Source organism: Megalobrama amblycephala, linkage group LG16 (assembly GCF_018812025.1).
Source record: "Megalobrama amblycephala isolate DHTTF-2021 linkage group LG16, ASM1881202v1, whole genome shotgun sequence".
Classification (NCBI taxonomy): domain Eukaryota; kingdom Metazoa; phylum Chordata; class Actinopteri; order Cypriniformes; family Xenocyprididae; genus Megalobrama; species Megalobrama amblycephala.
In genome coordinates, this window is record NC_063059.1 from 31,050,882 (window position 1) to 31,064,719 (window position 13,838).

The following is a 13,838-nucleotide window of genomic DNA, read 5'->3' on the forward strand; positions in this document are numbered from 1 at the left end:
CCTAAGGAACTTTTTTGTTGTTTTTAGCTGTGAAAAAATGCACATGCTTTGCTCTGCATTATGTACGTTTTAACTTTAACTCTTGTTGCTTAATCTGTGTTCTCTATTTGCTTCTCTGCAATTTTGCATTACATGCAAAATTACATTTTGACGATATAGCCAGTGTGACTTTATCCCTAGAGATGCTAAGAAAACCTAAATAGAAATCTTGATTGAGAACACGGAGAGTCTGATGAGCTGAACCAAAATCAAGCTAATTATTTATTTTAGATAAAGTCATTATACATAAAACATCTTTGAAACATCATTTGGCTGATCCCAGTAAGTTAATACAGCAACATTTAATATGCATATTCTTCTAAACATATTTAAATATTTATTATTAATTATTATTGTTATTGTTATTATTACGCGCTTTAACAAAAGTCGACAAAGTCCAAAGTTCCTCAGAGTCGTGCTGATAACAGGCCAGTGTGTAAACACGCTGTACCTGCGCGTTAGTCACTATGGCCCAGGCCAGCTCATTTGCATAAAAGGCCACGAAGCCGCCCACTCATTACCATATTTTATATCGCCTGCCCTCTGGAAGCATCATGGCAAGTTATATCATTCACAGTCCGACAGGGAAGTGGCCTAACTTCTCGGAGCAGGTGTCTTCAGAGGAGCTCATTGGAGGCGTGAGGAGGGGAAATTTCACATTCTGCATTTCCCTCTTTACCTCCTTGCGTAGGCTACTAAACATTTAGATGTTTGCAAAAATGGTTTCCAAGTTGACGTCTTTGCAACAGGAGCTTTTGAGCGCCTTGTTGGACTCTGGAGTTACTAAAGATGTGCTTCTGCAAGCTCTGGAAGACCTGGACCCAAGCCCGAGCGCTTATGGAGTTAAACTGGACAGTCTTCAGATGTCGCCCTCCGGTTCCAAACTCAGTGATACGGATTCAAAGCCGGTGTTTCACACGCTGACCAATGGACACAGTAAAGGGAAGTTATCAGGGGATGAGGGCTCAGAGGACGGGGATGATTACGATACACCGCCGATACTGAAAGAGCTGCAGTCTCAAAACACAGAGGAGGCAGCCGAGCAGAGGGCAGAAATCGAGCGAATGTTGGCGTAAGTTTCTGCTTCTACTATAGCTTATGTAACATATTGTTTTATGTAGCTACAAATTAGAGAGATGGAAGTGAAAAAGCAGTTAAAGGCCGACTGTTGCTGTTAAATTACAAGCAGCTATTTTGTCATTAGGATTGAAAACACACTTTAGCCTATTTATTCGTTCTAATACAAACATCTACACGGAAAAAGTCCACATTTACCAAAAATGTGTTAATAGGCTATAAAAAGTAATTCACCCTATACTGTAAAAAATATCAACACACTAAAATAGAAAAGTTTAAATGTTGGCCTTCTAAAATCGTTACGTTCATACACTTTTTAATTTCATTTCTGACTGATGTTCTGAAAACTGATCAAATAAATTATTGCGAAAGGTTAAATCAATGGAAAGAAAGATTATTATAATATAATAACGAAACATTTTTTACTAGCGTAACATTGGCCTGAAATCCTGGAAACGAAATTCAGAGATGATTTTTCAGAACAGATAAACTACTGACTGGTGTTTACAAATTTAAAAGCACGCGCCAGTGTTTCCTCTTTTCACATTCTGGTTACTAATTATCTACGTTGAGTTATTTCTTTAGAGATATATCAACTAAAGAAGATCTATTTATTATTAACCACCTCTGCCCTCTCGAAAGAAAATAAATACACGCGCGCTGACTTCAATCTCTTTTGACGTTGTCCGTAAATATTTTAGGCCATTTAAATCAAATTATTTTTGATAATTGCTGTACTATTATTATTGCTTTTATATGTCACTATAATCACTTTTATTATTTAAAATACAATAGCATTAAAAAAATCACGACGCCTAAAGTCTAATTGCATTGCATTTTTATAGGCTATTATAGGTTAGCGATTTTTATAATTCAGCAAATGATAGGCTAATCAAGATCAACGCCACGAAATAAAGCTGAAAATCAAAACTAAAGCACGTGGAGTCGAGTTATTAATTTTATCCTATAAATCATCAACTGAAAGGCACACAGTGACGAACGATTAGCGTGAATGGAGATCTAGTTATTCATTGTCAAAAGTTATAAAGCAAGCTCGCGCACTGACATATATGTTGTCAGTCTCAAAATCAAACCGTCTGGACAGATTTCAAGAGCAAAGGTTTAATCTGAAATGGTAAGACTCGACTTACTTTTAATGCATCTTAAAGCATGGATACCGCGTTTCGCCTTTTCCTTTTATTGTTTAGTTCTATTTTTATTTAACTTGCAATAAATAACACCGTTTTTAATTTTATTTTTTAGAGAAGAGCCTTTATATTTAATAATAGATAAATGTTTTGTTGCATTAACAGCAAAAAACTACAACATGTTTCTGTTTATTTTTTCTAGATATTTCTCTATGATTTCTCTATCACGTAAAGTTCACGTGATTCACCAGATAAATGTAAATGCTTTCTGTATGTGAACGATAGCCTATTTCTTTTGAAATGTGATGAATAAAGATGTATTAGCATTTAATAACCTTTCTGATGATGAATAAAAATGATTGTTATTATCTTGAAGCTAATTTCATATTACTATAGGCCTATTTATTATTATTATTTTACAGTTAGATAAAAGCATAGGCTAATACGTTTGTCAGATTTGTTTGGTTTCTCTAATCAGCATTTTTTGTTGTAGTTTCGTCTCGCGCAATCCTTCTCTCTTAAATACAGAGCCATTTTAAAACAGTTTAATTATACTTTAGGGCCTTCTAAGTATTTTTGTTTTTGAAATGGCTTTACAATGTTCTCGGTGAACAATACGCAGCTGTCGTAAAGTCCTTCAGTTGTCTCTAACTTGTCCTTTTGTAATTAAATCACAGAAGTAGGATTGCGCGCACGCAATGAAGTCTTTAACCTTTGGAATTATTTACAACCTATTGAATACACTGATTAACGATTGTTTATTAGCTCTGGGAACAATGGACGGCACTTACAAAACATATAACATGTTAAACAGATTATAAATTCACTATTATAAATGTAAAAGAAGCGAAACCAACAATTAAAAGGTGACTTAAACTAATAATACCATCAAATAAAATGAGTTTGTTGTAGTTATGTTTTATGTTTCCGGTCTCTTCAGGGAGGACCCGTGGCGTGCGGCCCGTATGATCAAAGGATACATGCAGCAGCACAATATCCCTCAGCGCGAGGTGGTGGATGTGACAGGCCTCAATCAGTCGCACCTGTCACAGCACCTGAATAAAGGCACGCCTATGAAAACGCAGAAACGCGCGGCGCTCTACACCTGGTATGTCAGGAAACAGAGGGAGATCTTGCGACGTAAGTTAACATTTGTATTTCTTGCTGCATATGACAGTTTTCTAAGCTTACAGCCTAATATAAAACTGCATGCATGAAATTAAATAGTATTAGGCACCACTTTCCACCATAATTTTTTTAAAGTTAATTAAATCTTTGATGCATGAATTATGAGGATTATGCAAAATCTAGGCCTATGAATTATTTTTCAGAAAAATCATTTCCATTCTTAGTTTTTCAAAATTATGTAATTTTAGAGAGATACAAATCTGTGCAGGGCAGTAAGAGATTTTTAGAGATAGGCCTCCCTTATGAAAATTAACCATGGTTTTACTACAAATAAAACCAAAAAAACATGGTTATTGTAGTTAAACCACAAATTATCCATGGATTTGCTACACTAGCCAGAGTTTAACCAATGTATTTTTAGTAAAACTGTGGTTATAAGAATGGTAATCAATATGCCAAAAATCATGGTTACTACACTTTTACTATAATAAAACCATGTTTAATTTTTGTGAGGGCTATTATTATTATTAATATTATTTTATTATTTTTTTATTTTTTTGGGAGACTGCATCATATTTTTTGTCAGCCATCTTGAATTTATGTTGTCATAAAAAGCACAATGACATATAAAGAGGACAGTCATATAGAAATATGCAAAGGTCAAAGGTTATCACCCAAGTTATCTGGTGTAACATCAAACAATAAATGACTTTGCATAAAAGGGTGAAATATCCATTTCTTTAAGAAGATGATACTTTAACTAGGATTTAAAACATTTGCTCATCTCATGTCCTATATGAAAATTCTGAAAGTGACATCTAAATCACTCTCTTTTATTTTTCAGAATTCAACCAGGCCTCACAAGGCTGTGGCAGCAACATGTCAGACAAAAGCAATCAGGATCAGGTGCTACTTTTTTTCCCAGACTTTACTCCGTCTGGGCAGGGTATGGTGCAGCCAGGGGAGGATGCTGCCATTGAACCTGCTTGCAAGAAGCTCAGACGCAACCGCTTCAAATGGGGGCCTGCATCCCAACAGATCCTTTACCAGGCTTACGAACGGCAGAAGAACCCAAGCAAAGAGGAGAGGGAGGCATTGGTAGAGGAGTGCAATCGGTAAGGAAGAACTTTCCATGAATGTCAAAACTACTTCCTCACGTTCATTCCAGGTATGCTAATATGTTTCTCTTGACTACATTCAGGGCTGAGTGCCTCCAGAGAGGAGTATCGCCATCCAAAGCTCATGGGCTTGGCTCCAACCTGGTCACGGAGGTGCGAGTCTACAACTGGTTTGCCAACAGGAGGAAGGAAGAGGCTTTTAGACAAAAATTGGCTATGGATGCCTACAGTGGGCCAACGCACAGTCTGAACTCCCTCCTCTCACACAGTTCCCCACATCACCCACAAACCAGCAGTTCCCCACCAAGCAAGATGCAAGGTACTGACGCATTCAGTGCAATCTCATGTCTATTATTTGATATTCCTATTAGCCTGTGAATGTGGCTTAGGGTCGGAAAATACATTCACTGATCGCTGGCTCCACTGCGATATGGTGTGGCAACAAATTTGAAGAAGAAATTAGGTAGTTGATGAGATCAAGGGGAAAGAAAGAGAGCAGGGCAGTGATCAATGAGAGTGACAGAGTGAGCTGAGCAAATGGCATTGTTATTCCCAGCTTTGAAACACACACCAAGAACAATCTGCATTGTACCTGCAATCTCAGCTCCACTGAAGTCAGCAGGCAAGAGTGGGGCACAAAGAGCAGCCACCCTTGGACAGGACACAGGGTCAACACTGGGTCATGCGGCTCAACTGACTCTCGAGTCCTAGTTATACCTGTAGGGTCACTGCGGTTTACTGCTAGCCCACTCCTCTGTTATCTAATGAATTGTATTCCCAGAAGGATTTATTGACGTAGTTTGATATGGCAAGACTTCGGCAGTAAAAGCAATACACTCTTTGACTCAACCAGCTCATTACCTATTGTTGCTCTTTCATGTTTGAGCGCCAAATAACCAGAGTGCTTTCACCGTGGGTGTGTTGCTTGTTTCTGCGCATTTGGCACAGCAAAGTGTGGCTTGTCTATTTGCATGTGGTGTTTCCCTCTGCACACCTGACCAGTCAGTGACCTCAGGTTGTGTGTTAATTTGGATGAGAAGGGGGAGGAACGGGATGGTGTCGGTCTTCTCTTCCGTGCTTTTAGTTGAAGGTCTTACAAGGTGTCCCGCCAGTGCCCTGCCAGCAGAATCAGCTGTTTTTTGGTGTCAGAAGCAGGCCTGACAAGAATGGCACAGCAGGATGCCTCATCACGTTGCCAGGGCACAGCCTCTATTATGCATGCTTAATTGACAATTAAAATCCTCAGCTACTACATCTCCCAGGCCTTTGATAAGGGACTCCCTTCTTCCCTGCTCTCTTTACCCTGTCTCAGCAGGGAACCCTTTTGTCTATGGCATATTAGAAGACTGTAGTGACTGTAACCGAGGTTCATTTATCTCTGCTGGGCCAGGGGGAGGGACACCTCGGATCCCCTCTCACCTTTATGGGCTGGGGTATAGAAGCAGTGGCTGGGCTCTGAGCAGAACAGCAGGAGCTGTCCGCTGGGCTATTGGCTCTTTTCGGGCCAGACAGGACTGATGAGCCCCTTCTGCTCGAGGTATGGATGGTAACGGGTGATTCCCGGTCTCAGCCCCCCTCTCGGAAACCCAGGTTTTGTTAAGAGGTCGTTACCAGGTCAGATCGGAGAGAGACTCTACTTTTTTTATTGATTCAGGTTTGGCCTGTTGATAACAGACAGGCCATTTTGTCGCTGCTAGAAGGTCAACCGATATGTGTTTTTAGGGGCTGGCTGTGATCTTCCCTATGTTTGTGTTGTGGTGCCGTTGGGAAAGCAAACTGCTTCCAGAATGCTCTTTGATCCTGTTTAGGTAAAATATGTTGGAGTGGTTGTCTAAAGCACTAAAACACTATCTATTAATCTAAATCTTCAAATCTATTATTAGTAAAGATACTTGCATTTGAGACAGTCACCTCATGACCAAGAAAACCAGAAAATATACCCTTTATGTAATAATTTATAATTTACCCCCTGAATATAATAGCAAAGGACAAGCAGAGGACAGGAGAGTTCAAATGTCCTTGCTTAGTCTATTGGGGTCCACAGAAAGGCTGAAAGGCTGTGTACGTCCTGCTAAGACCCAGGAGGCCTCTCATATGCGGCAATGCTATAATGAGCACTGCCTGGGGATGAAGACCAAGGCTTTGATATTACATGCATCCCAGGGAGAGCTGAACCCTTTAAAATCTGCTGAAGTCCACTGCTTCCACTCCCCTTTAGGATTTCCCACCGCCCTCTGCCTTTTTAACCAAAGTTTGCAGTAGCAGTTTTTGTATGGGTCAAGCAATACTAAAAGGCGACTACAAAGTGAATTGTTTAAGTTGAAAACAAAGCTGATTGGTAAGTAGTGACAGAACAAAATATTGTCCAGGGAGCTTGATAAGCCAACATTTAGCTATTTTAAGAATATCAGCCAATAACCTTATACATTGTCTAGATATAGCTACCAGCAATGGTTGCTGAAAGTTTTCGTTGCTTTTCTGAATAGAGTAATTAAGACTTGGTTTATGATACCATTCCATGTAACTTTTATGTTGTGGTCTCAGAGCTTGTATTTCGGTTCCTGGTTCCCTCAGAAACGGAGCCCTCCTGCTGGTCAGCATGGCCCAGACAGCGCAGACCTGAATGATTGAGCGTGAGAGGAGATCCCTGCAGTCCGAATGAATGCCTGACGGAGTCAGACAATAGCCTGTTCTCTCTCTGACACTTTTAGTGGGTGTGCGGTAGTAAAGTAAAGACTGTTTATGGTTGCTGACCCATTGTGTGCTGAGCAGGTTGTAGGCCCAATGGAGTGCTTTATTGTCCTGCGCTGGTGTTTACAAGACAGTGTAGAGAGCTGGCAATGCTGTAAGTGTGCAGAGGGGGGCAAAGTTGTGTCTGCAGAGTTCCCCTGCACAATGAAACACACAAAAAAGGGATCAATTGATTTTTTTTCTAAGACCTTTCTGTCATATTTTTGCTGTTCTGCTAGTCATTTAGCTTTTTGATTGGTGTGTCACTCTGGGAGCACTCAGGGAAAGAGGCTATCACAAATAAGTTGTATTTCATTCGGATGTGTCGTCATCTTGCTTGGCTGGCCAAACCTGGTATTTGAATGTAGGAGTGAAGACTTTTGGACTGAAGAATGCGTATGGCATTAGCATTAATTGAGTAATGTTTACCTTGTTCATATCTGTGGAGCTTGGGGTTGGCAAACATCCATTCGACAGGAGTCAGGATAGATTCCTGTGGCTCCCGAATGTTCAAATGTAAAAGGTCTAACAGAGAATTAAGCTTCAGTAGAGCATTATTATCTCATAAAGCTTAATTTCACGTAGATCAGGGGTGTCCAATCCTGCTCCTGCAGAGTTTAACTCCCTGCCTGGAAGTTTCTAGTAATCCTGAAGACCCTGATTAGTTGGTTCGGGTTTTATTTAATTCAATCTGGAGACAAATTCTGCTAGAAGGTGGTCCTCCCGGAGAAGGATTAGACAATCTTGACGTAGATTTTTCCAACAAAGTTCTGAAGGTCAGTGCGGCATAGTTTTTAGAGTTGCAGGCAACCCACATGTACACATTCAGATGACCTTGACCATTCAGGGACCAGGTGCAGAGGGCCCTGTTTGTTTGCTTTGCCCTAACTTGTCTGCGACCAACAGATACAGACTGGGCCCAATTTCTAAAGCAGTTAGGAGACTAAATCTGATTATTTTCTCTCTTGCTTTCTTCCTCTATAGGTGTCCGGTACAGCCAACAAGGTCCTGGTGAAGTCAGTTCCTCCACGACGATCAATCACCATAGCAGTAATGCCATGATAACCAGCCAGTCAGTATTACAGCAGGTGTCTCCAGGTGCACTGGACCCCAGTCACAGTCTCCTGTCACCTGATGCCAAGATGGTGAGTACTTCTGAGCCCAGATAAGATAACTCCATGTCTGCTCTTGACACAGAAACACAAAGTAGGGCCTGACAGATACTACGTTCACCCAGTATGTGGGATTACAAATGCTGCATTGTACTTCCCAGTGCTAAACATAGAGGCAGACGGCAGGCCTTGGCCCATAGTGCACTGCAGGGCCAATCTTAGCAAATGTTAGCCAGTGGTAGTGAGAAAGGGGCACGGCCGTGGCTGTGCCAACAAACCTGACAAAGAAACATTATGTTTGTATTGATTAAATGCCCCGCAGTGGAGGAGAAGGGTGGAGTTGTGCTTGTTCTCTGTCGGTTGAGTGACACCGGCGCTCACTGGAGTTGCTTATCTGAATACTAATGTTTGAGTTGGGTGAAATGTTCATGTAGCTTTTTGTTTCAGGACAATTTTCTATGCATTAATTTTTCTAGCAAGGCTGCGGTGTTACGCTATAGGTCAAATTCATCATTGTTTAGGGTGGGTTTCTGTCAGCGGCAAGGTAGGAGGAAGGGAGTATGACAGCAGCTTATCTCAGTAGTCAGACGGTTGTCTGAGCATGGCCTCCTCTCAACTCAGTTTATTCAAATAAACCTCTGTGTCTCTGTCAGGCCTCAGACACCTTCTTAAGATAAGAGTACAGTTGAAACAGTTCTGACAGAAGCATTCACTCTAGTCATTCAGTTGAACTATTTGTGCATTTTCTTCACAGATCTCTGTATCAGGTGGAGGTCTTCCTCCAGTCAGCACCCTGACCAACATCCATGCATCTCACCATGTGCACCAACAGACCCCCAACCTCATAATGCCCCTCTCTGGAGTCATGGCCATCGCACAAAGTGAGTGTCCAACCACCTTGCATTCCTTTTCAGATTGTTCATACATTCTTCACTTGACGCCTCATTGTTCTCACATCCAGGTTTGAACACGTCGCAGGCACAAACGGTACCTGTCATCAACAGCGTTGCAGGCAGTCTGGCAGCGCTGCAGCCGGTGCAGTTCTCGCAGCAGCTAAGCGGCCCACACCAGCAGCTCATGCAACAGACATCCGGCCACATGAGCCAACAGCCCTTCATGGCCTCCGTCTCACACTCACACAGTCAGTCCACTTCCTCTGTCCAGTATCTACTGATCTAGTCAAGTTTAATTAAAAGGATAGTTCACCTAAAAATAAAAATTATCCCAAGATTTACTCACCCTCAAGCCATCCTAGGTGTATATGATTATCTTTGTTCAGATGTACACAGTCAGAGTTAAAAAAAAATCTCCTGGCTCTTCCAAGCTTTATAATCGTAGTAAATGAGGTGTTGAATTGTGAAGCCCAAAAAAGTCCATCCATTCATCATAAAGTAATCCACAAGGCTCCCGGGGGATAATAAAGGCCTTCTGAAGCGGTTTTTGTAGGAAAAATATCCATATTTAAAACTATAAAACTAGCTTCCGGCAAATGACAGTATGCAAGTTGAGTTACGGCAAAAGAGTAACCTCTGACCCGACGCATGACGTATTGATAAATGCAGAAGCGCGGAGGATAGAGCAAAACAAAACAAAACACCTGTCACAAATTAGAAGTCTAAAACAAGAATTTTTAAAGAGAAATATCAGATTTCAATATAAGAGAAGAGGAGCCTGAGTTTGTTGGCCAGCCCTATTTGTTTGAACCACAAGAGGCGTCTAAGCTTACGCTACTCCTACATCATACGTCATACGTCGCGTTAAGTTACGTCAGAGGTTACTCTTTCGCCGTAACTCAACTTGTGTATGGCTGTTTGCCGGAAGCTGGTTATTATAGTTCATAAAACCCATCACTTTGCTTCAGAAGGCATGTATTAATCCCCTGGAGCCATGTGCATTACTTTTATGATGGATGGATGCACTTTTTTGGGCTTCAAAATACAGCGCCCATTCATAACCATTATAAAAATTGGAAAAGCCAGGATATTTTTTAATATAACTCTGATTGTGTTCGTCTGAAAGAAGACAGTCATATACACCTAGGATGGCTTGAGGGTAAGTAAATCATGGGATAATTTTCATTTTTGGGTGAACTATGCCTTTAATGAAGGTCTAGATCAGTGGTTCCCAACCACATTCCTGGAGTACCCCCAACACTGCACATTTTCCATGTCTCCTTTGTCTGACACACCCATTTCTGGTCTTGGAGTCTCTGCTAATGAATTGATGACTTGATTCAGGTGTGCTTGATCAAGGAGACATGCAAAATGTGCAGTGTTGGGGGTACTCCAGGAATGTGGTTGGGAACCACTGGTCTAGATGTCAGTTTCTTTTAAATACCTGTTGATGTGACCTTCTGTTTGTGTTATCTTTACAGTGTACTCACACAAGCAGGAGCCACCCCAGTATTCTCACTCGTCTCGGTTTCCCCCTACCATGGTGGTGACAGACGCCAACAGCCTCAGTACACTAAGTTCAATGTCCTCCAGCAAACAGGTCAGTCATTCACAACATTTACCAACACAGATTTAAGTCTCTTAGATCTGTTCTAACAGAGCTGATTGGTTTCTTTAATGGGTTCTCAAGTCTATCTGCCTGTCCTACATGCTTCACTTATAGAAAATGAGGCTTATGCTATCTTCTTATGGGTATATAAAGCCACGTAGGATGGAATTGTTAACTGTAATCACTTTTAGAACTACAGAGATGCTTATGACATGATCCACAAAATTTTTAAGCTATATTCTGTTCATGTTTTAGTCATGTTAGTCATTTGCTGTATTTATCACAATCAGTTGGGCAAAGTAATGGCAGTGAAGATAAAAAAAACCCATGAACAGAGAGAGATACCGAGAAAAACATTTATCAAAGGATTTGTTTCATACCAGATCCCAGAAAACATTTTAACATATCTCAAATTAGGACAGACCCTATTACAAGTTAGTGCACACACATTAGGAGTAGTGAGTAGTGACCACACACTGCAAACAGTGGACATACACACCCGGAGCAGTGGGCAGCTATTTTTCTGTGGCGCCCGGGGAGTGATTGGGGGTTAGGTATTTGCTCAAGGGCACCTCAGTCATTTTCTGCCAGCAATGAGAATCGAACCCGCAACCTTCGGGATACCAGTCTGACTCAAGGCCACGACTGCCCTGAGAGTGTGTTGATTGTACAGTAAAGCTTCATGTATGTTTGATGTAACTCACAATATTGCTTTTAAGCAGCGTTAAACAACATTTAATCACTAACATTTCAGCATAAGATTTTTGGATAGGACTGATGTTGAGTTTATCAGTTGGATAAAGGCCAGAGGGGTTTTAATCAGGCAGAGAATCTGCACACAAACCCAACCTGCTTCAGTGTCTTTGTTTAGCTGGGTTTGTTGCACATCTCAATCAGTGAAGCGAGCCAACATGGATACTCCTCAGAATTCCTATTTCCTTTTGAACAGCTTGACCAATCAGTCACCCGTGATCCCAGCCTGAGCACGACTTGATTGATGAAACCGCCTTTCGCTTTCTTTGTCACATTTTTCTTTTTTTCTTTCTTTCTTTCTATCTTTCTTTCTTTCTTATAGTTATTTTATATTTATATTGTTTGGTTTTACAGGTTTTCCCCCCCTATCTTCTTTTTCCTTTCTTTTCTTGCTCTCAATGCAGTCGTTCCTGAGTCCAGTTTAGCAGTGAGTTCAGGAAATGATCCTCACTGCTAATCAAAGCCCTCATGCTCCTTTGGCTCCCCTGCCGTGAATGGGAGTGCATGCAGTAATTACGACTTTTCCCCTGCGCTCTGTGACCACTCTAGCCTGAAATGCGGTGTGCAGTCGCCGCTTTTAGATGCCCAATTTCCCACGCTGCCACATCACGGGCAGCACAGACCCTGATGGCTTGAACTTCCTCCCAGCATGTGCTTCACTTATCAAGATCTTATTCTGAATAATTTCTAAATATCCTCAATATTTCTCTTGTGTGAGGTTATTGGAAAGCCTTTAGATATCCCAGGTATGTGGTTCCTCAACCCCCCCAGTACTGAGAGAGCAATTTCAAGCTCTTATCAGCCTGCTTGTATTTGGACTGGGCGGTGCAGTGGGACTCTGGGGGACATTACAAACCACGCTCGGTCTTTATAACCCTCCTGTTTGCCGAGCTATCCCACTCAGCTCAACAACTAAACCTCACCTCCATTTAGAGACCTGCATCTAATGAGTGTAGTCTGAGCAGCTGGCCGGCACCTTTATCAGGTGCCTCTGTTTGTCGGCCAGCGGGTCACAACAGGGTCACCTGCCTCTCCCTCTCCAAAGAAAGAGTAAAAACACCCAAACAATACGAAAACGTCAGTTACAATGGAAAAGAGTGCACAGGGATGAGGTATATATTTGGTCAGGTGTGGCTGATAAGGAAATTCCACTCTTGCAGGATTTGTTCACGTTGCATACAGAATGCTTATGTGACCATTTCCTCTTTCTCTCTTTATTTTGCAGTGTCCGCTACAGGCCTGGTGAGCGTGTACACCTGACTTACTCGATGCCTAGCAACAGGAGCACGTCGTCCTTACCTTCATTCCCCCTCATCGTGCCCGTATCTGTGGCAACCCATAACATGTGCTCGCGGCACGTTGGATGATGAGTTAGTCAATAATCCAGGGACTGCAAAGGAGGGCAAAACCCACAGGAACGGACACTGTCAGGTTGTTTTGTTTCATCTTAGGGAGACAAGAAGCCTGGCTCAGACGATCAACAAGGGTACTCACTTTAGTGACAGTATTTTACTTCTCAGTGATGGACGAACCATATTAATGAAGATGGGTGATCCTGAAGAACAAACAAATAGGAAAGACAAAGCTACAGATACAAAGATGCACCAGAAAGGAATGAAAAGACACCTGCTTTCCTGCCAGCTCCTGGAATAAGAGCACAATATGTTTCCAGATTTGCTCAATGAAGACATTATAATTGAACTGTGTGGATTCAATGACAATCAGCCAATGTTAGAAGCATCTGTAAGGGTTTATGTAACGTATAACTGTGATGCAAAGACGTCTTCCGTGAGATCTGAATGCTTATAAAATGTTCTGTACAGTTGGATGTAAATACAAGCAATTATTATATCACTATTATTTCATTATTATGAAGGATGTAAATATTCGATAGTACATGTGGTGTGCTGTTTTATCTGTCTAAACATGTAAACTATGATTCAGGATGTGACAATCTAAGGCACAGGTATGACGTATTGGAATATGCAATGTGAAGGAGTGCGCAGTTTCAACTTTGTTGATGTCAAATCTTAAAAATTAGATAAATGTTAAAGCACATTCAACAAGACCTGAACCTATTGATCTACCTGTAAGCCTGGTTTTAAAATAGACACTACTGTCAATGTTGACTATTTGCATTAGTGTCGTCAGATAGATAAGGCTCATCTTTCTGTGCCAGCGTTCAGATGGCGGAACTCAGTACAACAGACACCCATCCAAGGAGTACTGGA

General features: G+C 41.4%; 1 protein-coding gene across 1 annotated transcript; it reads left to right on the forward strand.

Moving 5' to 3' along the window:
- The first annotated feature begins 532 nt into the window (after positions 1 to 532).
- On the forward strand, positions 533 to 13,170 carry hnf1ba (HNF1 homeobox Ba). The gene is made up of 9 exons (XM_048160251.1): positions 533 to 1,111; positions 3,205 to 3,404; positions 4,237 to 4,507; positions 4,594 to 4,829; positions 8,225 to 8,385; positions 9,107 to 9,233; positions 9,314 to 9,493; positions 10,727 to 10,845; positions 12,833 to 13,170. The coding sequence occupies exons 1-9, from the start codon at positions 747 to 749 to the stop codon at positions 12,851 to 12,853; spliced, it is 1,680 nt and encodes a 559-aa protein (XP_048016208.1). The 5' UTR covers positions 533 to 746; the 3' UTR covers positions 12,854 to 13,170.
- The last annotated feature ends 668 nt before the right edge of the window (positions 13,171 to 13,838 follow it).